The sequence below is a fragment of the Catharus ustulatus genome, chromosome W, assembly GCF_009819885.2.
Source record: "Catharus ustulatus isolate bCatUst1 chromosome W, bCatUst1.pri.v2, whole genome shotgun sequence".
NCBI lineage: Eukaryota > Metazoa > Chordata > Aves > Passeriformes > Turdidae > Catharus > Catharus ustulatus.
In genome coordinates this window covers 9,161,662-9,183,992 of record NC_046261.2, presented here as the reverse complement: position 1 = coordinate 9,183,992, position 22,331 = coordinate 9,161,662, and the positions used below count along the sequence as shown (strand labels likewise).

Genomic DNA, 22,331 nt, shown 5'->3' with positions numbered 1-22,331 from the left:
GAATATAGGGTATTAGTTGATACTGGTTCACAATGCACCCTAATACCATCAGAACATGTGGGGGAAGAGCGTGTTTCCATTGTTGGGGTGATGGGGGGATCACAAGAATTGACTTTGCTGGAAGCTGAGGTGAGCCTGACTGAGAAGGAGTGGCAGAAATATCCAATTGTAACTGGTCCACAGGTACCACGCATTCTAGGCATAGACTTTCTCAGGAGTGGCTATTATAAAGACCCAAAGGGATTAAGGTGGGATTTTGGAATAGCTGCTGTAGCGGTAGAGGGCATTAAGCAGTTAAACGCCTTTCCTGGACTGTCAGAAAACCCATCTGCAGTGGGACTTCTGAAGGTGGAAGAGAAACAAGTGCCAATTGCCACCTCAACAGTTCACTGCTGGCAGTACCGGACGAATCGAGATGCTGTGATCCCCATCCACAAGATGATCCGTGAGCTGGACAGCCAAGGGGTGGTCAGCAAAACCCACTCACCCTTCAACAGCCCCATCTGGCCCGTGCGCAAGTCTGATGGGGAATGGAGATTGACTGTGGACTATTGTGCCTTAAATGAAGTGACTCCACCGCTGAGCGTTGCTGTGCCGGACATTCTGGAACTCCAGTATGAGGTGGAGTCCAAGGCAGCAAGGTGATATGACACCATTGACATTGCCAATGCATTTTTCTCGATTCCTCTAGCAGCAGAGTGCAGGTCTCAGTTTGCTTTCACCTGGAGGGACAAGCAATACACCTGGAATCGTCTGTCGCAGGGGTGGAAACACAACCCTACCATCTGCCATGGACTAATCCAGGCTACACTGGAAAAGGGTGAAGCTCCAGAACACCTGCAATACATCGATGACATCATTGTGTGGGCGAATACAGCAGTGGAGGTTTTTGAGAAAGGAGAGAAGATCATCCAGATTCTGCTGAGAGCCGGCTTTGCCATTAAAAAGAGCAAAGTCAAAGCACCTGCCCGAGAGATCCAGCTCCTGGGAGTAAAGTGGCAAGACGGACGATGCCAGAGCCCCATGGAGGTCATCAATAAGATCACCGCAATGTCTCCACCAACCAGCAAGAAGGAAATACAAGCTTTCCTAGGTGTCATAGGCTTTTGGTGTATGCACATTCCTGAGTACAGCCAGATTGTGAGCCCTCTCTATCTGGTTACCTGCAAGAAGAACGATTTCCACTAGGGTGCTGAGCAGCAGCAAGCCTTTGCCCAAATCAAGCAAGAGATCGTTCATGCAGTAGCTCTTGACCCTATCAGGACGGGACCAGAGGTGAAGAATGTGCTTTATTCTGCAGCCAGGAACCATGGCCTGTCATGGAGACTTTGGCAGAAGGTGCCTGGGGAGACTCGAGGCCGACCTCTGGGATTCTGGAGTTGAAGCTACAGAGGGTCTGAAGCCAATTACACTCCCACAGAGAAGGAGATCTTGGCTGCCTATGAGGGAGTCCAAGCTGCCTCAGAAGTGATCGACACGGAAGCACAACTCCTCCTGGCACCCCGACTGCCAGTGCTCAGGTGGATGTTCAAAGGAAAGATTCCCTCTACCCACCACGCCACCAACGCCACATGGAGCAGGTTGATTGCCCTCATCACGCAATGCGCCCGCATCGGAAACCCAAATTGCCCTGGGATTTTGGAAATAATTACAAACTGGCCAGAAGGTGAAGGTTTTGGTCTCCCTGATGAAGAGAAGCAGGAACAAGAGAGCCGGGCTGAGGAAGCCCCACCGTATAACCAACTGCCAGCAGATGAAACATGCTACGTTCTTTTCACCGACAGTTCCTGACGCATCGTGGGGATGAACCGAAAGTGGTAAGCAGCCATATGGAGCCCCACACGACAGGTTGCACAAGCTACTGAAGGAGAAGGTGGATCAAGTCAACTTGCTGAACTCAAAGCTGTTCAGCTGGCCCTGGACATTGTTGAGAAAGGGGAGTGGTCAAAGCTCTACCTTTACACTGATTCATGGATGGTAGCCAATGCTCTGTGGGGTTGGCTGGAAAGGTGGAAAAAAAGAAAACTGGCAATGTAGGGGAAAACCAATCTGGGCCGCTGATGAGTGAAAAGACATTGCCACACGGGTAGAGAAGCTACCTATGAAAGTTCGTCATGTGGATGCCCATGTCCCAAAGAGTCGGGCTGATGAGGAACACCAACACAACGAGCAGGTTGATCAGGCCTCAAAGATAGAGATGTCAAAGATAGACTTATATTGGCAACACAAGGGAGAATTGTTCCTGGCTCGATGGGCCCACGATGCCTCAGGTCATCAGGGCAGAGACACCACGTATAAGTGGGCACGAGACTGAGGGGTGGATCTAACCATGGACAGTATTTCTTAGGTTATCCATGACTGTGAGACGTGTGCTGCCATCAATCAAGCCAAATGGGTGAAGCCCCTCTGATATGGTGGGTGTTGGTCCAAGTACTTGTACGGGGAGGCCTGGCAGATTGACTACATCACACTGCCTCAAACCCGCCAAGGCAAGCGCTATGTGCTGACCATGGCAGAATCCACCACCGGATGGTTGGAGACCTACCCTGTGCCTCACGCCAGTGCTCGGAACACCATCCTGGGCCTTGAAAAACAGGTCCTTTGGAGGCATGGTACCCCTGAGAGAATTGAGTCAGACAACGGGACTCATTTCAAGAACAGCCTCATAAACAGCTGGGCTAGGGAACACGGCATTGAATGGGTGTACCATATCCCCTACCATGCACCAGCAGCTGGGAAGGTCGAACAGTGCAATGGCCTGTTTATAACCACCTTGAAGGCACTTGGTGGGGGGACTTTCATGAACTGGGAGAGTAATCTACCAAAGGCCACATGGTTAGTGAATACCCGAGGTTCCATTAGACAAGCAGGCTCTGCCCAATCTGAGCCTTTGGGAACACCAGATGGAGATAAGGTTCCAGTGGTACACATGAGAGGTATGCTAGGGAAAACTGTTTGGGTGAACTCTGCCTCCAGCAAAGACAATCCTGTCAGGGCGGTGGTTTTCACTCAAGGACCAGGTTGCACCTGGTGGGTGATGCAAAAGGATGGAGAAACTCGATGCACACCCCAAGGAGACCTTGTTCTAGGGTGAACTATCTATGATACTGTGTATGTAACTGCATGTATGTATGTGGGAATCCAGGATATTCCCCTGGTTTCCCTAGAATCTGGGCAGGGAGCTCAGAAGCCTTGGCAAGGTGCCCAAAAGCCCTGTTAGTTCAATCTAAGTCCCTGGGAGAAATTACCATCTTTATATGAAGAATTACAAAGTCACAAAAATAAGTAGAGTATAAATTAGAGCACTAAAAGGTAGAAAAGTGAAGTTTTAAAAATTGTTTATATTAGGGGTCTGAACACAAGATGGAGGATTTAGGGTGTGGTATGTCCTTCTTCTTCTTGTCATCCATCTTTTGGGTTAGAATGTCAATTCTGGATTGGTTTAAGGGAAAACTGGACAATGCAATGTAGGTGTCATGTATTGGAGATTAATTGTAAACAATGTATGCATAATTTAGAGTATAAAAGATAAGTCCAGCCCTGGAGGGCGGGGAGAAAGCCTTGAACAAGATGCAAGGTGAACCGCTGTAAGTCAGAGTGAAAATTCCTTAGATAAGAAAGAATAAACAACCTTGGAAACCTAAGAAAACAGCTTCTGACTCTTCCTTCATGCCCTCTCTGTGAAACAAGAATTCTCAGACCACCACTACTGTGCAGTGAGTGACCTCAGATCATAAAAGAGGTCACCGCCGTCCACAACTGGCGTCCCTGGGTGGGCACACAGCATCGGTTCAATGTGGGCATAGTGTGGGCACTCACACACACAGTGGGCCACTCACATGCAGTGAGCTCAAGGTGGCTTCACAAAGGTGAGCACCTTCGACTGAAGACATCCCAGAGGCAAGCACACACGCAGTGAGGAACACCAGGGCAAGAGGTGGGCTGCACCAGGGCGTGAAGAGCCATCAGCCTGAAGAACAGCTTGAGAGAGGCACTCAACCAGAGAAGGCTGCAGGGAAGAAATTTTGACCTCTGCTGAGAGAAAGACAGCTCCAAGCCAGAATCAGAAGGGAGGAAGTCCGGGACTCCTCTCCTGCAATCTGCTGGTCAGTGACCAGGAAAAACCATCCGGCTCGACTTTGAGGACTTGCTTTTGGTAAGACAGGTCAAAATTCAGAACATGGGGGGTGGATTCAGCCAGGAACAAATCAATCTCCTAGCCTCCTTAAAAGGTGCGATGTCAGCTCATCCCATGGCCATCCCAGATAAAGAACTTAAAAGCCTGCTTTTATGGGTCAGACTTAGGTTTCCAAGCGCTGAAACAAATTCATTATTTGAGCCAAGTTTTTGGGAACAGATTAATAGATCTTTATATCATTTAGCAACCCAGAGAGACAAAGAGGCATTAGAGCTTTTGTCTCCGGCAAGAGTGATGCTAGAAGTTATTTCACATAAAAATGTAAGTTTATCCAGTTGTCGGAGGGCAATTCTGGGTCACTTGGAAGCTGGGGAAGGATCCCACTCTAGCCATCAGCTAGGGGAGGGAGGTTTTTTGCCACTTGGTCATCAGCCAGTGGAGGAACATTTATCTTGCTATCAGCAAGGGGCTTTAGATATTGATGAAGGGCCTGAAGAAGGTCAAAGTGTATCCCTAGAAACCCCAGGATCCCCAGAAATACTTAGAACACCCTATCCTAGGAAAGGAAAACTCAAGTTAGAAATTTTCCCAAGTGAGTTAGAAGACTTAGATTTCTGTTTCTATAGCTTCTCAGATACCTTGTCCCCAGAGCGCGGGGGGGCGGTACAAGCGGCTCTCGGGGGGATGGGGGGGGCAGAAGCGGAGACAGGAAAGGCAGGAATTACCGCGGACACAGCAGGGAAAAGCGCGGGCTCGGTGCGCGCAGTCGCGGGGATAGGCGGGGATCGGCCATCCACGGCAGCGACCGGGACGCGCGGGCCAGCCTCGATCCCAAGCACGGGAAGGGCTGCGCTGACCTCAAACCCAGGTGTGGGGGGGGCGGCGAGCTCCATGCCAATCGCAGGAATGCCAGACGTGGCATGCGCGATGAGCGTGGGCGCGGTGGCAGGGGGAGCGACAGTCCAAACCGTAACAGACACAGGAGAAACAGGCGCGGTGACCATAGCAATGGGGACAGCGTCAGGCGCGCGCGCGGTGGCAGCGAAGTACGGCGGGCATGCGCGAGGAACGCGAAACCCGGAAGTATCAGTAATAGAGACAGAGTCCGGAAACAGAGAGACAACAGATTAGGCGGAGCAGAAAACAAAGGGACAGCTCAAATGAGAGTGAAGTAGGTGGGTCTAGCTCGGAGGGGGATGAGACAAGCGACGATGAGGGCGATCATGATAAGAGAGGAGGCGTGTCCAAGGGCAGGGCTACGTCGATCCAAGCAGAGAGGAGGCGTGGTCAGGACAGAAGTGGCCACACCCCCAGGGTTCTGCAAGTGGAGCCGGGGCGTGCCCAGGAGGGAGGCGTTTCCCTCGGCACAGACACAGTCAGACTCGGCTGTGAGTCTCAGTTTCCATTGCAACCGAGTAGACAGTTACAAATGAAGACAAGGACTGAAAGTCTTTCACAGAAGTTGCAAGAATTGTGCGAAGCTCTAAAGAGTTTCCCAGATCCACAAGAAAAGACAGGTAGCAAAAAGGCGAAGCAAAAGGCACAGTCAACCCTAACGAGGCGAACATCTAGTGGCAGAACCTTAACATTACAAGACTATTTTCCGATTTCTTATAAAAAATCCTCTTCTAAGAAAAATTCACAGGAAAGTCCAGATGAGTAACAGGATTATACAGTATGTATTACAGCGTCGGAGGGGATTCCGGCGTGGGCAGCAGGTGCTAGTGCATCAAGTTAAGGACAATCAGTTACAGTTCCAAAAGAGATAAAGAGATTGTTAAAGCTTTTTTGCAGCACATGGGAGCAAGCTTGGAATCTCACCCAGAGATGAGGGCAGAGTTTCCACAGGCTTTCCGGACAACTCATGAGTCGCAGATCCTTGTTCCTCAGACAGGACCAGGAACAGCACAGAGAGTGCAGGTACCAGCAACGCCGGTGAGTGAAGCAGCGTGGACACAGACACAGCAGATAACTCCTTTCTACAAGTCAGTGCCTATGGAAGCACAGCCATCTGCAGTGCAGACATTAATAGATTGGGCAGATATAAGAATGAATCTGGCAAGAGATAGAGCATGTCCAACGATTGGTACAGAGGACATCGCAATGCCAGTGAATTATGATGCCCAAGGGCAGAACCCAAGATGGGAAAGATTAAATCACGAAGTAGTTAAAGATTTGATTAAAGCAATAAGAGACAATGGACTGGGATCTTCATATTTTAAACAACTCTTAAAAGATACTTTCAATATATATGATTTGACTCCATATGATCTCAGGTCTCTCGTATCGCTGATTCTTACAGACACACAGGCACTCATCTGGGACAGCAGATGGAGAAGGGCTCTACAAGAGCTGAGAACAAAATATCAAGGTGGGCCAAATGCAGCTCTCACTTTGGCGCAATTAGCAGGTGATCCACCGGAGGACAACCCAGCCCAGCAAGCAAGACTTCCACGCGAGGTGTTAATAGACATAAAAGAAGCTGCACGGTAAGGCAATTCTACAGATTGCACCAGCAGGTATGCAAGACACAATATATACAGATATCAGACAAGGTGCTTCAGAGAGTTTTTCCTCATTCACAGATAGGCTTACACAGGCAGTGGATAGGCAAGTGACTGATGAAGCAGCCAAACCACATTTGTTAAAGAGTCTTGCATTTGCAAACGCCAATCAGGAATGCAAGAGAATCATTAGTGCAATTCCAGGTCAGCCCTCTTTAGCAGAGATGGTTGAGGCCTGCAGTAAAGTAGGCACACCACAGCATATAGCATCAATTGTGGAAGAAAGGATGGAAAGGGTACTCCAAGTGCAAAATGAAACTCTTGAGAAGGTTCTTGCAAATTTCAAAAAGCAGAAGAACTCCACAGAGGGACAATGTTATAAATATGAGAATTTTGGACATTTTAAGAAAAATTGTCCTCAGCTTGCAAAAACAGGCAAGTCATCAGAGCTTTGTTCAAGATGCAGAAGAGGAAAGCATCCTGCAAGTGAGTGTTATTCACAGACAGATGTTGATGGAAAACAATTACTGATTCCGGGAAACTACAAAAAGAGTGCGAATCGTCAATGCGCGACGACAGAAGTAATGACGATGACACAAGGAACAGCAGCGTCACAAACAGGAGAATTATAGGAGAACGTCAATCAGACGTCCTCTGCAGGGCAATTGCAGGCATCCCCTGCGACCCAGAGTTATTGCCACCCAGAGTGCAATGCTACCTGGAACTTCCAAAGTAATATGTCTCCTATGTGAAGAGCACACTGCAATATCTACAGGAGTCAGAGGGGCATCCCGGAAGAGACAAGATTTTTTAATTTTAGGCGAAGACAGAAATAGTATCTTCGGATTAGCTATTATTCCTACAGTTCTTGCAGCAGATTGTAATGAAGAGCTGACGGTTTTAGCAAAAGCTCTTCGACCACCATTAACTATTCCAGAAAATATGCGGATAGTGAAAGCAATGGCTTTGCCACCTCATCCATTGGGACATCAAGTGATGACAGTGATTGATCCAGATCATCCTTCATATAATGATCACGTAGAAGTTCATGCTTCATGGATAAGACACATAGGTCGTGAACAACCCATCATCATTTGTCGATTGACATATGGTGAAAAAACACTAGAGATCCAAGGATTGGTTGATACAGGAGCAGATGTCACGCTCATCTCATATATTTTCTGGCTGAGAGAGTGGACTTTAAGAGTACCATTGGGTCAAATTACAGGCATAGGAGGAAGCTCTGTATGTCTGCAAAGTGAAAGTGCAATAGTAGTCTCAGGACCAGGAGGAAAACCAGCAGTCACTCGTCCTTTCATAGTGCAAAGGCCAATCACAGTATGGGGAAGAGACCTGTTGTCACAATGGGGCATTAGACTGGAAATGGATTTTTAGTGGGGGTCACTGTGGCACTCACCACTCCAAAGTTGACTTGGAAGACTGATAAACCCATTTGGGTGGATCAGTGGCCCCTGGAGAGGAAGAAACTGAGTGCTTTGAAGAGTTTAGTGAAAGAACAGTTACAAAAAGGACACATCAAGCCGACAAATAGTCCCTGGAATTTTCCAGTGTTTGTCATTCGGAAGAAGACTTCTGGACAATGGAGGTTGCTTCATGATCTCAGGAAGCTGAATGAAATCATGGAGGAAATGGGACCACTTCAACAAGGACTTCCTTCACTCACGATGATTCCAAGGGAATGGCCGCTTGTAATCATTGATCTCAAGGATTGCTTCTTTAGCATACCACTTCATCCAGATGATGCTCACAGAATGGCATTCTTGGTTCCAAGTCTAAACAGGGAAGAGCCTTTGGAAAGATATCATTGGGTGGCTTTACCACAAGGCCTCAAGAATTCGCCAACAATTTGTCAGTGGTATGTGGCATGAGCTTTAGCTCCGGCAAGGAAGAAATATCCAGAAGCAAGGATCATTCATTACATGGATGATTTGCTCATTGCAGCATCGACACAACAAGAGCTACAGCAAGTTCGTGATTGGGTGATTGAAGAAGTGCAGAAGGCTGGATTGGAGATCAGAATTTCCAGAATCCAAGAGATCACACCCTGGAAATACCTTGGATGGAAAATCACGGAGGAAACAATAAAGCCTCAAAAAATAGAGATCAGCTCAAGGATCAACTTACAAGATCTACAGCAACTTCTTGGAGAGATAAACTGGATGAGGCCAATTTTAGAAATCACAAATGAGGATCTCTCATCATTGTTCAATCTTCTAAGAGGAGATAGTAATATTAAATCTCCCAGGACTCTCACACCAGAAGCACAAAAGGCTCTAGAGAGAGTTGCAGAAATTATACAACAAAGACAGGCACATTGTTATGTAGACTCACTACCTTTTTGTTTAGCGGTGTTGGGAGAAGAGACACGGCTATATGGCTTGATTTTTCAATGGGACGTGTCTCAAAGAGACCCTCTTCTAATCATAGAGTGGATTTTTTTATCTTACAGGTCCCCAAAGACAATTCTTACAAGTCTAGAAATAACAGCTCAAATCATAATAAAGGCAAGAACTAGGTTGTTGACAATGGCAGGCAAAGATTTTTCAGTAATATATTTACCATTAAAAAAGCAATATTTTGATTGGGCAAATAAAAAATCGCAAGATTTGGCGATTGCATTATTAGATTATACAGGTATTTGTACAATTCACTACCCAAGCCACAGAATGTTAAAGGCAAAAATAAGTTTCAGGGAGAAACCAAAAATAAGTGAGGAACTGTTGGAGGGAATCACAGTATAGTAATTTCATGACCATAAGGCGCACCAGACTATAAGGCGCACCCTCCGAGAGTCGGCAAAATTTGCAACTTTGTAGATCAGATAAGGCGCACCGGACTATAAGGCGCACTTTTTTTTTGCCGCAAAGATCCGAGCCATGCGCAACAAAGTAACGAGTTAGTAACGGAAACCCGCGATCGTGGAGTTTACTGGAAGGAGCACAATTTAGAAACATTTTTCACAGAGTGTAGGCTTTCAAAGGCAGCCCCAGGCACCCTCCTCGTGCAGTGGGCCCTGGCACTCCCACCTGCCCCTGGTGCCGGCAGGCGTGGCTTGGCGCAGCCGCGGGGCCGCCTCCCCCTCACGGCTCCGTGCTGCCGCGATGCTGTTTCCCCTCGCGGCTCTGCGGAGCCACTGTGCCGTTCCCTCGCTTGGCTCAGTGCTCCTGCCGTGCCGTTCCTTCGCTCGGCTTGGCGCTCCTGCCATGCTGTTCCCCCTCGAGGCTCCGCAGAGCCGCCCCGGCGCCCGTCCCCGCTCGGCAAGGCAGCGCGGCCGCCCCAGCGCTTGTCCGCGCACGGCTCGGCGGCACAGCCTCCCTGGCACCCGTCCTCTCGGAGCACGGTGACGTGGGCACCATGGCGTCTGTCCTCTCCGGGCACGGCGGTGCGGCCGTCCTGGTGCCTGTCCCCGCTCGGCACGGCAGTGCAGCCGCCCCGGCGCCCGTCCCCACTCGACTTGGCAGTGTAGCCGTCCCGGCGCCTGTCCCCGCTCGGCAAGGCGGCGCATCCGCCCTTTCGCCCTTCCCCCCTCGGCTCGGCGGTGCAGCCACCCCGGCGCCTGTCCTCTTGGGGCACGGTGACGTGGGCGCCATGGCGTCTGTCCTCTCCGGGCACGGCAGTGCAGACGCCCGGCCACCCATCCCCGCTCGGCAAGGTGGTGCAGATGTCCCGGTGCCTGTCCCCGCTCGGCACAGCTGCGCGGCCGCCCCGGCGCCCGTCCCCACTCGGCTCGGCGGTGCAGCCGTCCCGGCGCCTGTCCCCACTCAGCAAGGCATCACAGCCGCCCCAGCGCCCGTCCCCGCTCGGCTCGGTGGTGCAGCTGCCCCAGCGCCCGTCCTCTCGGGGCACGGTGGCGTGGGCGCCATGGCGTCTGTCCTCTCCGGGCACGGCAGTGCAGCCGTCCCAGCGCCTGTCCCCACTCGGCACGGCAGTGTAGCCGTCCCGGCGCCTGTCCCTGCTCGGCATGGCGGTGCAGCCGCCCAGCCGCCCATCCCTGCTCAGCAAGGTGGCGCAGCTGTCCCGGTGCCTGTCCCCGCTCGGCACAGTTGCGCGGCCACCCCGGCGCCCATCCCCACTCGGCTCGGCGGTGCAGCCGTCCCGGCGCCTGTCCCCGCTCGGCACAGCTGCACGGCTGCCCTGGCGCCTGTCCCTGCTCGGCAAGGCATCACAGCCACCCCAGCGCCCGTCCCCGCTCGGCTCGGCGGCACAGCCTCCCTGGCGCCCGTCCTCTCGGGGCGCGGTGGCGTGGGTGCCATGGCGTCTGTCCTCTCCGGGCACGGCAGTGCGGCCGCCCCGGCGCCTGTCCCCGCTCAGCATGGCGGTGCAGCCACCCCGGCACCCATCCCTGCTTGGCAAGGCGGCGCAGCCGTCCCGGCGCCTGTCCCCGCTCAGCACAGCTGCGCGGCCACCCCGGCCCCTGTCCCCGCTCAGCACAGCTGTGTGGCCGCCCCGGCCCCTGTCCCCGCTCGGCACAGCTGCGCGGCCGTCCCGGCGCCTGTCCCCGCTCAGCACAGCTGCGCGGCCACCCCGGCCCCTGTCCCCGCTCAGCACAGCTGTGTGGCCGCCCCGGCACCCGTCCCCGCTCGGCACAGCGGCACAGCCGCCCCGGCGCCTGTCCCCGCTCGGCACGGCGGCACGGCTGCCCCGGTGCCCGTCCCTGCTCGACTAGGCGGCACGGCTGCCCTGGCACCCCTCCCTCGCTCGGATCGGCGGCGCCGCCGCTTCTCGCTTCTTCCCCGTGGCCGCAGGGGCTGCGCCGCCACTTTCCCACACCCGGCGGCGCTTAGCTTCCCCCGCGCCTGGTGGTTCCTTGTTCACCCTGTGCCAGCACCAGCACTGACTCCCTCCCTCCCTCCCCGCACGGCTCCTGCCGGCCATGGCCACCCGCTCCCACATCCCCCTCGCGACTTGGCGCTCCCGCGGTACCGCCCCCCTTTGTGGCTTACACTTCCGGGGTCGCAAATGTTGCAACTTTGTAGATCATATAAGGCGCACCGTACTATAAGGCGCACTTCCGTGTTCAGGGGAAAATTTTAGTCAAAAGGGTGCCCCTTATAGTCGTGAAATTACTGTATTCACTGATGGTTCAGGGAAGACTCACAAATCGGTCATTACATGGCAAAATTTTGCTACAGGAGAATGGGAGTAAGATGTGAAAATAGTACAAGGCTCACCACAGATTGTGGAGTTAGCAGCAGTAGTCAGAGTTTTTGAGTTGTTTCAACAGCCTCTCAATTTGATCACAGATTCAGCATATGTAGCTAATGTGGTTAAAAGATTGGAAGGATCGCTTTTGTGAGAAACAAGCAATGAAATTTAGTATTCATACTTATCATGTATGAAGACACTGCTGGAAAACAGAGCACACAAATATTTCATCACGCATATTAGGGCATATTCATCACTCCCAGGCCTTTTAACAGAAGGAAATGCTCAAGCGGATAGAATAACCATGTTTGTTTTGCAAACATTGCCAGACATCTTTGAGCAGGCAAAATTAAGCCATGCATTTTTTCATCAAAATGCGAGAGCATTGATGGAGTCTTTCCACATTTCAAAAAGCCAGGCAAAATAAATTATTCAGTCCTGTCCGGATTGTCAACTTGTGAAACCATCAGCCTCTACGGGAGCAGTCAACCCGAGAGGATTGCAAAGTCTTCAACTATGGCAAACAGATGCAACAAAGTATCCATCATTTGAAAAATTGAAAAATATTCATGTGTCAGTAGATACATTTTCAGGAGCGATTTTTGCATCATTACATACAGGGGAGACAGCACAACATGCATGTAGACATTTTTTGTAGGCATTTGCATCATTAGGAGTTCCACAAGAAATTAAGACAGACAATGGTCCAACATATATTGGAAAAGTACTGGACACATTTCTAAAAAAGTGGGGTGTCAGGCATACATTTGGCATTCCACACTCTCCCACAGGTCAGGCAATTATAGAAAGAACGCATCACACCTTGAAAACACTGTTAGATAAACAAAAAAGGAGGGAGGCAGAGGCTACGCCTCACATGCGGTTAAATAAAGCTTTATATGTGTTGAATTTCCTGAATGGTTCATTTTCAGAACTGACGCCACCGATTATAAGGCATTTTACGACTAGTACAAGGGCAAAGCTGAAGGAGAATCCTTTAGTGTTGATTTGAAATTCGGAAACAAGTTGGATTGAAGGGCCTTTCAAATTAATTACTTGGGGGAAGGGTTTTGTTTGTGTCTCCACAGAGAGAGGGTCGAAGTGGGTACCAGCGAGAAACGTGAAACCGTATCGGGCTCAAACGCAAGCAGATACAATCCCTGGAAGTGGAGAGGAGAGCTCACGGACAGAATCAGAAGCAGAGATCGTGAACTCCTCTTCAGACAACACATAAAGAGTTCAAGGACTGAAATTGAAAATGTTCATTCCAATGGTTTTATGTTTAATAATTTTGTCTATTGTGTTAAACAATGGGGCAGATTTACCTATGATGCAACCAAGGGAGAATGTTTGGAAGAATTTGGCTCATGCAGCAGGTTTAGATACCATATGTTTAACACATTCCAAGCCAAAGAAGCCATTTTCAACATGCTTGGTGGGATTGCCAGTGAAAGAATGGCCAATTCCAAAAAACATTCCTCCAAAGGTGATGCAGGCCGTGTCAACACCTGTGGACGGATGGCATGTGTGGGTTCAATTTCTTCCTATAGCTCCTTTTGAACCTCAAGAATTAGAAATTCTGGGGTCAACAACAATGGACTTTTGCATCTATTTTAGTTTTCAGGGAATGATAGAAAATACAACATTAGATGTCACTCCAAATCGCAATGTATATAAAAATGTTTCTTATTGGTGTGATTACACTAGGATGTCAAACAAACCATCCTTCTGAGTTCCTGCACAATTGCCACGAGGAACATTTTTCATTTGTGGGGACAGAATTTGGCCTGGTATCCCTGCAAACATAAAGGGAGGTCCATGCAGCATTTGGAGACTTTCATTATTAACACCAGATTTGAAATTTTTGAAAAAGCTGAAAAATAGAGAGAAGAGAGCAATCAAACAATATGATCCGGACTGTGATGATAATGTGTACACATGGAACAAGGCGCAGAGAATCGCAGTGGCGATATTCTCACCCCAGACAGCTTCGGGGGTGGCCTTGGCACAATTGGATCATATGGGTTGTTGGCTCAGCAAACATTCTAAGGCAGTTTCACTTGCACTAAGTGACATGTTAACGGATGTCGACAGTGTAAGGAGAGCCACTCTTCAGAACAGGGCGGCAATTGATTATCTATTGCTGACTCACGGAAATGGATGTGAGGAATTTGAGGGAATGTGCTGCATGAACTTGTCCGATCATTCCAAATCAATTCATGAAGATATAAAACAGTTACAGGAAGGCGTGGCAAAATTTGGAGAGGTCACTGGATCGTGGTTGGATGGTGTGTTTGATTTTTTTAGTCTTTCACCATTGTGGAGGGAACTTTTAAGAATAGGATTTTGTGTATTGATAGGACTTGTAATTCTTCTGTTTATTCTGCCATGCGTTATTCAATGCATACAGCGGGCTACAGACAGGGTAACCAAAAGGGTCTTTTTAGTGCAAACAGCGGGGGGAGATGTGGGAACCCAGGATATTCCCCTGGCTTCCCTGGAGTCTGGGCAGGGAGCACAGATGCCTTGGCAAGGTGCCCAAAAGCCCTGTTAGTTCAATCTAAGTCCCTGGGAGAAATTACCATCTTTATATGAAGAATTACAAAGTCACAAAAATAAGTAGAGTATAAATTAGAGCACTAAAAGGTAGAAAAGTGAAGTTTTAAAAATTGTTTATATTAGGGGTCTGAACACAAGATGGAGGATTTAGGGTGTGGTATGTCTTTCTTCTTCTTCTTGTCATCCATCTTTTGGGATAGAATGTCAATTCTGGATTGGTTTAAGGGAAAACTGGACAATGCAATGTAGGTGTCATGTATTGGAGATTAATTGTAAACAATGTATGCGTAATTTAGAGTATAAAAGATAAGTCCAGCCCTGGAGGGCGGGGAGAAAGCCTTGAACAAGATGCAAGGTGAACCGCTGTAAGTCAGAGTGAAAATTCCTTAGATAAGAAAGAACAAACAACCTTGGAAACCTAAGAAAACAGCTTCTGACTCTTCCTTCGTGCCCGCTCTGCAAAACAGGAATTCTCAGACCACCACTACTGTGCGGTGAGTGACCTCAGATCATAAAAGAGGTCGCCGCCATCCACATATGTATAAAATTTGAAGGTTTCAATTTGATGTAGTATGTTAGCATGGAAAAAATTTGGGGTGGATAATGTTGGGGGAGTTTTTACTCTTTCCCTAGGTGGAGAAATTTTTTCCCATTAGCATGTTAAAGAAACCTGGCCGGGTAACTCCCTGGCTTCTAATTACTCAAGACAAAAGAGAGGGGTGGGGATGGATAGCCATGAGCTGCTTTGTCCTTGCAAGGACCACTCACTTTCGAAGGCCCGAAGGCAGAGGAGAGAGGTTCTTTTTCTCCGTGGTGTGACCAGGCCCTGCACTCCAACACTGCTACAGCTTCCTGCTTCTGAGAACAGCGCTGAGAACCGGGACGCAAACGGTGAGCGAAGGTTTTTTCCTTCACCCTTCTCCCACCTGGGAGCCCCCCCGCCTCTGCCGCCTGCCTGCTCCTGCAGTTGCTGCGACTAAGAGAAGGCCACTCCGTCCCGCTCCACCGGGACCGTGCAGAGGAGGAGGGCGTCTGACTGGAAAAAAGACTGAGACTGAGTTTCGTTCTGTTTTGTCACTGATTTTTTTCATAGCTGATGTTGTTCTTGTTTGTCTTGTAGATATATCAGTAAAGAACTGTTATTCCTAAACCCATACCTTTTGCCTGAGAGCCCCTTAATTTCCAAATTATAGTAAACTGGGAGGGAGGGGATTTTCACTCTCCATTTTGGGAAAAGGTCTTGCCTTTTTTTTCTGGCAATACTGTCCTCTAAACCAGGACAAGCTGAAACCAGCAACCTCCCTGAGTGAGACCTCTGAGACGCAGCAAACTCTTCAGGTTGCTATACTCAGAGGATCACTGAACAAAGATAAATCCTGGGCTGATACTCCCCTCCTCAAGGCTTGACCCATTGCCCATTGAGAAGATGAAAAGGTATCTGAAGTGTGTTTCACTACCTTTCAGAGGAATTTTTCACAGGTACCTTGTACAGACTCTTTATATCTGTAGGCATGTAAGTGTGAATATGCTATAGCAAATGTGGGAGAAACGCTGCTCTCTGAGATTCTAAAGTACATTAGATTTGTAAATTAGACCTGCAAGCAAGTTACTGTTGTACTACAGCAAATCCAATAAGAAACCTTTGCTAAATTGTTTAAGTTATAAATTAAGTTAAATGCTGTTAAGGTGCTGTCAAGTTTAAGATAAGAAATGATAAGTTTAAGAACTGTTAAGTTTAAGTGCTGTTGGGCCTTTAGGCCATTAGTTTTAATCCTTATCCTTTCTATCCTTTTGTCTCTCCCCCACCCCTCCCTGATAATTTTGGGTTTATTTCAGTTTGGATTGATTGACTGGATTCTTTTGTTTGTTTGTTTTTCCTCAGTGTGCCTTAGCCACCTAGTTACTACAGTGAACTTTGCCAACAAAGGTTGATGTGCTTTTGCTTCTATTTTAAACTCGTTTTTACTCAAACCTTTGCCAGTGATTCTTTAAGCAATTTTAAAACACTCATTCATGACACAGTGGGAGCACTAAATGGGAAGTACCATTCCTAAACCATGACAGCCTTTTTTGGTGCCCAATGTGCAGCACAAAGGGTTGAGATAACAACAGATCTGACCAGAGAAGGTTGGAAACTAATTTTATATAACCATTCGTTGTATTAGGTGTGGAGCCACTGGTCAAAATGTTGCTTGGTCTGTTCACGTGGGTGTGGTGCCTAACCCTGTGTATGTTCCTATATATGCTCCTTGTAGTGCTCTTTTTCACAGCAGGGAGAGGGATCAGGATTGCTTTGTTGCTGTAGTGTAGAATATCTGCTTATGACATGATAACATCAAGTGCAATGAGGGGTGTGTATTCAGTGTTGTTCTCCTGCCCTGGCCTTGGGTGCTACTGTTGGGAGTCCATTAATAATTGTACCCAGTCTCTGGGAGGAAAAGGAGAGGATGGTTTTCCCCAGCTTTTAACCCCCTTTTCCTCCTTCAGGCCTGTTACAGCAGCTTTTGGGAATTTTGAATTCCCTTTGGATATTAAGGAAAGCACGTTCTTGTTGTCATGTCTGGCAGTTGTCCTCAGTGCAGTCCATACCATGTTTAGAGTTAAGAAAGAGGTTTCTTGGGAGGTTATTAAAAGATCTGCCCTGAGGGTGGATAGTCATTACTGATCATTACCAATGAATTGCCTGAATTTTCCAACTGGAAGAGGCTACACTGTGCCATAAAGAGTTTGTACAAACATCCATAAAAATAAGCCAACAGTAAGTAACTACATTATATTAGAATTAAGGCTTCAGAATGAAGATTCTACAGCCATAACATTTGGACAACTCTAGGATGTGATTGTGTGGTTTCAGGTAGGGCAGAGTTAATTTCTTCTCAGTAGCTCTTACAGTGCTGTGTTTTGGATTTAGAATGAGAATGGTGTTGATAACACACTGATGTTTTCATTTTTTGCTAAGTCATGTTTATCCTAAGTCAAGGAATTTTTTCTTCTCTCCTATTCTGCAAGTGAGGAGGTTCACAAAAGGAACTGGGAGGAAGTACAGCTGGGACAGGTGATCCAAACTGACCAAAGGGATATTCCACATCACAGAACATCTTGACCAGCATATAAACTGGTGGGAGCTACCCAAAGGCTGTCCGATCTGGGTTTGGGAAGGGGGGTCTGGCATCAGTCAGCAGATGGTGAGCAATTGCATTGTGCATCACTTGTTTTTCCCTTTTTATTATTATCATTATTATTATAATTTACCATTATTACTGTATTTTGCTTTATTTTCAATTATTAAACTGTTCTTATCTCAACATACAAGTTTTACTTTTGATTCTCCTCCCCGTTCCACCAGGGTGGGAGGGAGAGATAGGAGTTGAGCAAGCAGATGCAACAGTAATCTTCTAAATATTTAATAGATTGATTTCTAGGGAGATCACAATCTCAACTGGTTTTAGCAGCATGTTTTATAACATGTATAGTCATGATTCATCACCATGACGTGCAAAGTTATTCCACTATTTCACTGTAGTCTGACAGAAGTATGATGCTCCCACATTTTTTTTAAGATTTCATTGGACTTTTAGAATGGAATCTCTTTCAAGACTGAAACTACAAGCACCATGTTATCAGATCTTTTTCCACAAAGATTCCCAAGAGGATAAAGAGTTCTTCTACATGACTATGGAGATCAACTCACCAGCACACTGAGCATAGAAATCAGTTTCATTTTTCTTTAAAGCTAAATAAAATAATTTTTTAAAAGAAAAAAAAATAGAATACACCAGTCAATATCCCAAGAACTTACCTTCAGACTTCAACTTTGTAAGAACAAAAATCAAGTAGTTGTTGAAATCTGGATACTGATTGAGTTGTTCTAGTTTCTGATGAGAAAAACTGTTAAGGAAATTAAAATCTTCACACACAGCATTCATAGCTTTCTGAATACTGTGATTAAGTGAGCTATGTACTGCTGCATCATTAAAAAATGCTATGACTATAGGTTCACAACATACAGGCTATGAACAATTTGAAAACAATTTATGTGATTTTCATATGAAGCAGTAGCTTTTTAGTTATGTTGAAAACTGAGAAAAGAATCCAGGAACAAACACAGAAATTCCCACCCTCCCCAAACCCCCTACATTCCTCTGTACAGTTTTAGATTTCAAAATTTACACTTAAAAGCCAACAAAACCTAAGGAATCCACTGAGACACAATCACATATTTTTTACTCCACAATAAATTAAAGCATTTCAGTATTAAAATACAACTGATGATTTTCATAAGCTAGTCACTTTCATATTAATCATATACATTTTTTATGACACTAACTAGCCAGTCTGAGCTTTCAACTGTGAGAAGCTGTTTCATTGTAAATGCCCAGATATTTGTACAAAGAAGTTCATGTTTATCCATGGTCTCTTTAAAAAAAACATCCTGTACACAAAACAATTTTCTAGAGTGACATTTCTCTGAAAAAGCATCTTACTAGCAATACCAACCTCTTTACTATGTTCTCTGGGGCAACTGCAAGAAGAATTATTATGTTTCTTAACCGTTAGAAGGTACGTAGCTGTTTTTCTAAAATTTGTCATTACTTTTGCCTCAAATTTCTAAGTATTCTGCCACCGCTTGCCTAGAACAGCATTCTGGCATTCTCCTTGTATCTTGTTCTCACACCCTGGTATTAATTACTATTATGCTCAACAATATTTTAAGTCATAAGCATGCAGTTACCAAATATACTAGATATCATCAGTATGGCAAACAATGAAGACATTTAACAAAAAAATTATTTTTAGAACTAGTAGGATTATTTGCTTCATAGGCATTTATTTTACTTGTTATACAGCTAAAGCTCTAAATATTCAAAGTTGCTAAACCCTAGCCATACATATTTATGTTGACATTGATAGCCAGATGCCATTATTTGAAGCAGACTTTTAAAATGTAATTTTACATGAAAGCTACACTATAATCACTGTTGCGATAATATTTTTTATTTGAAATACTAAAGAGCACCTGTTTAAATTTGGGGCATTATCAGAACACTTAGCAACTTCTGTATAGTATTTTTCATAGAAAACAACACCATCTTAAGAATCTGAAACACAGCTGCAAAAACAAGGTGAAATCTACCTTCACCTTTCAGGTAAGAACAGAAGCCTTCCAAAGTTTGACCGCATCTACTAGGAAAGCCTAGAAGTCAAGCAAATTTTGCTTCAAGCTAAACTCCTAACACAACATACATACATACATATTCTTACCTACATAACTAAGTTTTGTTGCCTTTTGTGAAGACCTTCAAGTAAATGCCTTAAATAAAGAGGGATCAAGATGCTAAACTTTCAATCTTTGTTCCTTAAAACCTTGCTATTTCATCACTTCTACAATCAAGAGAGACATGAGGGGGGAACAAACAACTCAACAGTCAAACAACAAACCAAGAATCCACAACACTAATGCAAAATGCACTGCAAAGCTGCACAAGCCACATAGGGTAGATTTCACTCTGTGAGATGCAAAAAGCGTAACGAACAGTAGTATTTCAGGCTCAAGATTCTAGGGAAGCAGAAACATCCTCACAAACACAGCAAAACACGGTCAGAGCCAGCAAGTCACCGAGAGCGTGCAGTCGGCTCCACCAGGAACACTCCTCCCACCAGCTACGGCTTTCGCCGTGAATCCTAGCGCCGGATTAGTTTAGGAAGCCCCTGCTCACCCCTGCTTTGCCGTAGGGGCGACAGCTACCCCGCGCCGCATCATCAACTCAGCCTGGCGAGCAGAGGTGTCCCCCCCGCTCCCCCGCTCCAGCCTTCTCGGTAGGATTTGCTGAGGATGAGGGCTAGGTGCTGGCAGCGGCCCAGCATGGAGTAATCTGGAAAAGCAGCAGATACCAAAGCAGCCACAAAGGAGCCAGGGCTTTAAAAAAAAAAAATTAAAAAAATTTAAAAACCAACCAACCAAACAAACAAACCCCGAACGTTGGCTCGGGGCTCACAACAGGTGCCCGAGCTCTTGGTGAGGGAAGGCGGCCCTGTGGCCCATAGGTCGCCTTAGCGATTCAAATGCCGCGCCACGGCCACCCGCTCAAGCGGAGACTCAGCCCACAGCGTTCGCTGTGGCGGCTCCCCAGAAAGGCCCGGCCGCCACCTGCCTGCCACAGCACTGGCCTGTGGCCGCGCTACCCCTACCCGGAGCCCCCAGCCTCCCTAGCGGTCGCCCGGACGGCCGCAGCCCCGCTCTGCCTGCTCCGCTCGCCCGCGGTGTAGGCCTCGACCAAGGATACTTGTTGAACGGCTCTCTGCGTGGTGGTGTCCGGGGACTGCGATTCCTTGAGCAGTTGCAGGATCTGTAGAAGCCCCTGTTCGTCAGGCTTCCACTCATACTCCATCTTGGTTTGCTGAAAAAAAACCCAGCAAACAAGAGACCGCGATTAGCTGCGCGGCAGGCCCCGGGAAGGAAGGGAGGAAGGAAGGGAGGGAGGAAAGAAGGTAGGGGGGAAGCAAGCAAGCACACTAGCTAGCTGCAGGACACCCGGCCTGCTCTCACCCGAGCCCAGCCTCACAGGAAAGCACTAACCTGCTCCAGTACACGGACTGAGTCACGGCGAATTTGCAATCTGCTTCTAAGAGCCGCCTTGGGTCCTCCTGGGTCCTAGCACCGCGCACGCCCCGCCCGCCAGCGCCGCTGTCAGCCTTTCCCCAGCGTGTTCCACACCGTCAGGAGCCTGGGGGCGACAAAAGGCGGGCCCCTCAATTCCGGGCGGGAGAAAACGGGGCGCCTCCTACACAGCCCTTCCCCACCACCACCCGAAACCAGAGAGAACGCTCCAGGAGCCCCGACAGGCAAAGGGCGAAGCAGAGCCTCAACCCGGCCTTCTAGGGACAGCTGCGGCCACCCACCCGCAGCACCTGTCAGCGACCGAGGAGGCTGGAGCCCACGACGAAGTGGGGATGCGAATGCAGACCGAAGAGTTAAGAACATGGTACCTGCTTCGCTGTCTGCTTTACTTCATGATTTAGTTTAATGATGGATAGATTTCATAAGTTCTCAATGTCATGAAAAGAGGGAATAAGACCATCTACACAAGAAGGGGGGAAAGAAACTACTTTGAATACCTAATGTAACTTATCCTTAGCGTCAAAATATATCAGAGGAAATCTCAGGTCAAAAATAGCAATTTTCGTGTATATAGAATAATTCAGTTGGAAAGGACCTACAATGGTTTTAGGCAAAAAATCTTCACAGAAAGTGTTGTCAAGCATTGGAACAGGCTGCCCAAGGAAGTGGTAGAGTCACCATCCCTGGAGGGATTTAAAATACATTTAAAATACATTTGCGTTATGTACATATTATATATATATCTCATACATATGCTACTGGGCAAAATAAAAGCCTACACTGATTAAAACCAGTCTAAAATATGAAAATCAAAACCAGTAATTACTTATCCTTTTACAATCTTATTTTTAGTCATTGTATTTGTAATCATCCTGCTAACATTCCCTTTTAAGTGAAAACTTTCTGCTTGCTCTCCTGCAGCACAGTACTCAATATGAGTCACACGTGCTGCACATCACAGCCTTAACAGCTGTTCAGAGGCACCGAGGGCAGGAAACATTAGTGGTTCCTAAGTGTGGCCCAGGTAATGTTGTGTGATTCCTAATCTCACCTTACCAATGCTTTCAATTAAATCCATATTTAAGTTACAGTCAGCTGTCCAGTCTCATGTGCTAAGAAGTGTCCTGGAGACAAGTGTCTCCAGGTGCTAAGAAGTGTCCTGGGTGAGTAAAGGCTTGTCACCAGATAGTAAGAAAGGATGCGCACAAAGGTTTCTACAAAATTTTTGTGACCAATCCCTCTAGTACAGAAAAGTGTCAAGCAAAGAATCTGGGTTAGCCAAACTCAGGCCATTAAAACCTATGCTTGGGTCTCACAACCATATGGGCAGGAGAGTTCTCTGTGG

The 22,331-nt window shown here is 47.4% G+C and overlaps 1 protein-coding gene across 5 annotated transcripts in view; it reads right to left on the bottom strand.

Moving 5' to 3' along the window:
* Window positions 1–22,331, bottom strand: part of LOC117005078 (transportin-1-like) — a 189,411-nt gene that overhangs the window by 127,682 nt on the left and 39,398 nt on the right. For all 5 annotated transcript variants that reach the window (XM_033076326.1, XM_033076330.1, XM_033076327.1 and 2 more), the window contains exons 2-4: window positions 20,945–21,092; window positions 20,652–20,765; window positions 18,167–18,242 (exon numbers count right to left, since the gene is read on the bottom strand). In XM_033076326.1, coding sequence (XP_032932217.1) covers window positions 18,167–18,242; window positions 20,652–20,756 — 181 coding nt within the window. In that variant the 5' untranslated portion in view covers window positions 20,757–20,765; window positions 20,945–21,092. The remainder of the gene's footprint in view (window positions 1–18,166; window positions 18,243–20,651; window positions 20,766–20,944; window positions 21,093–22,331) is intronic.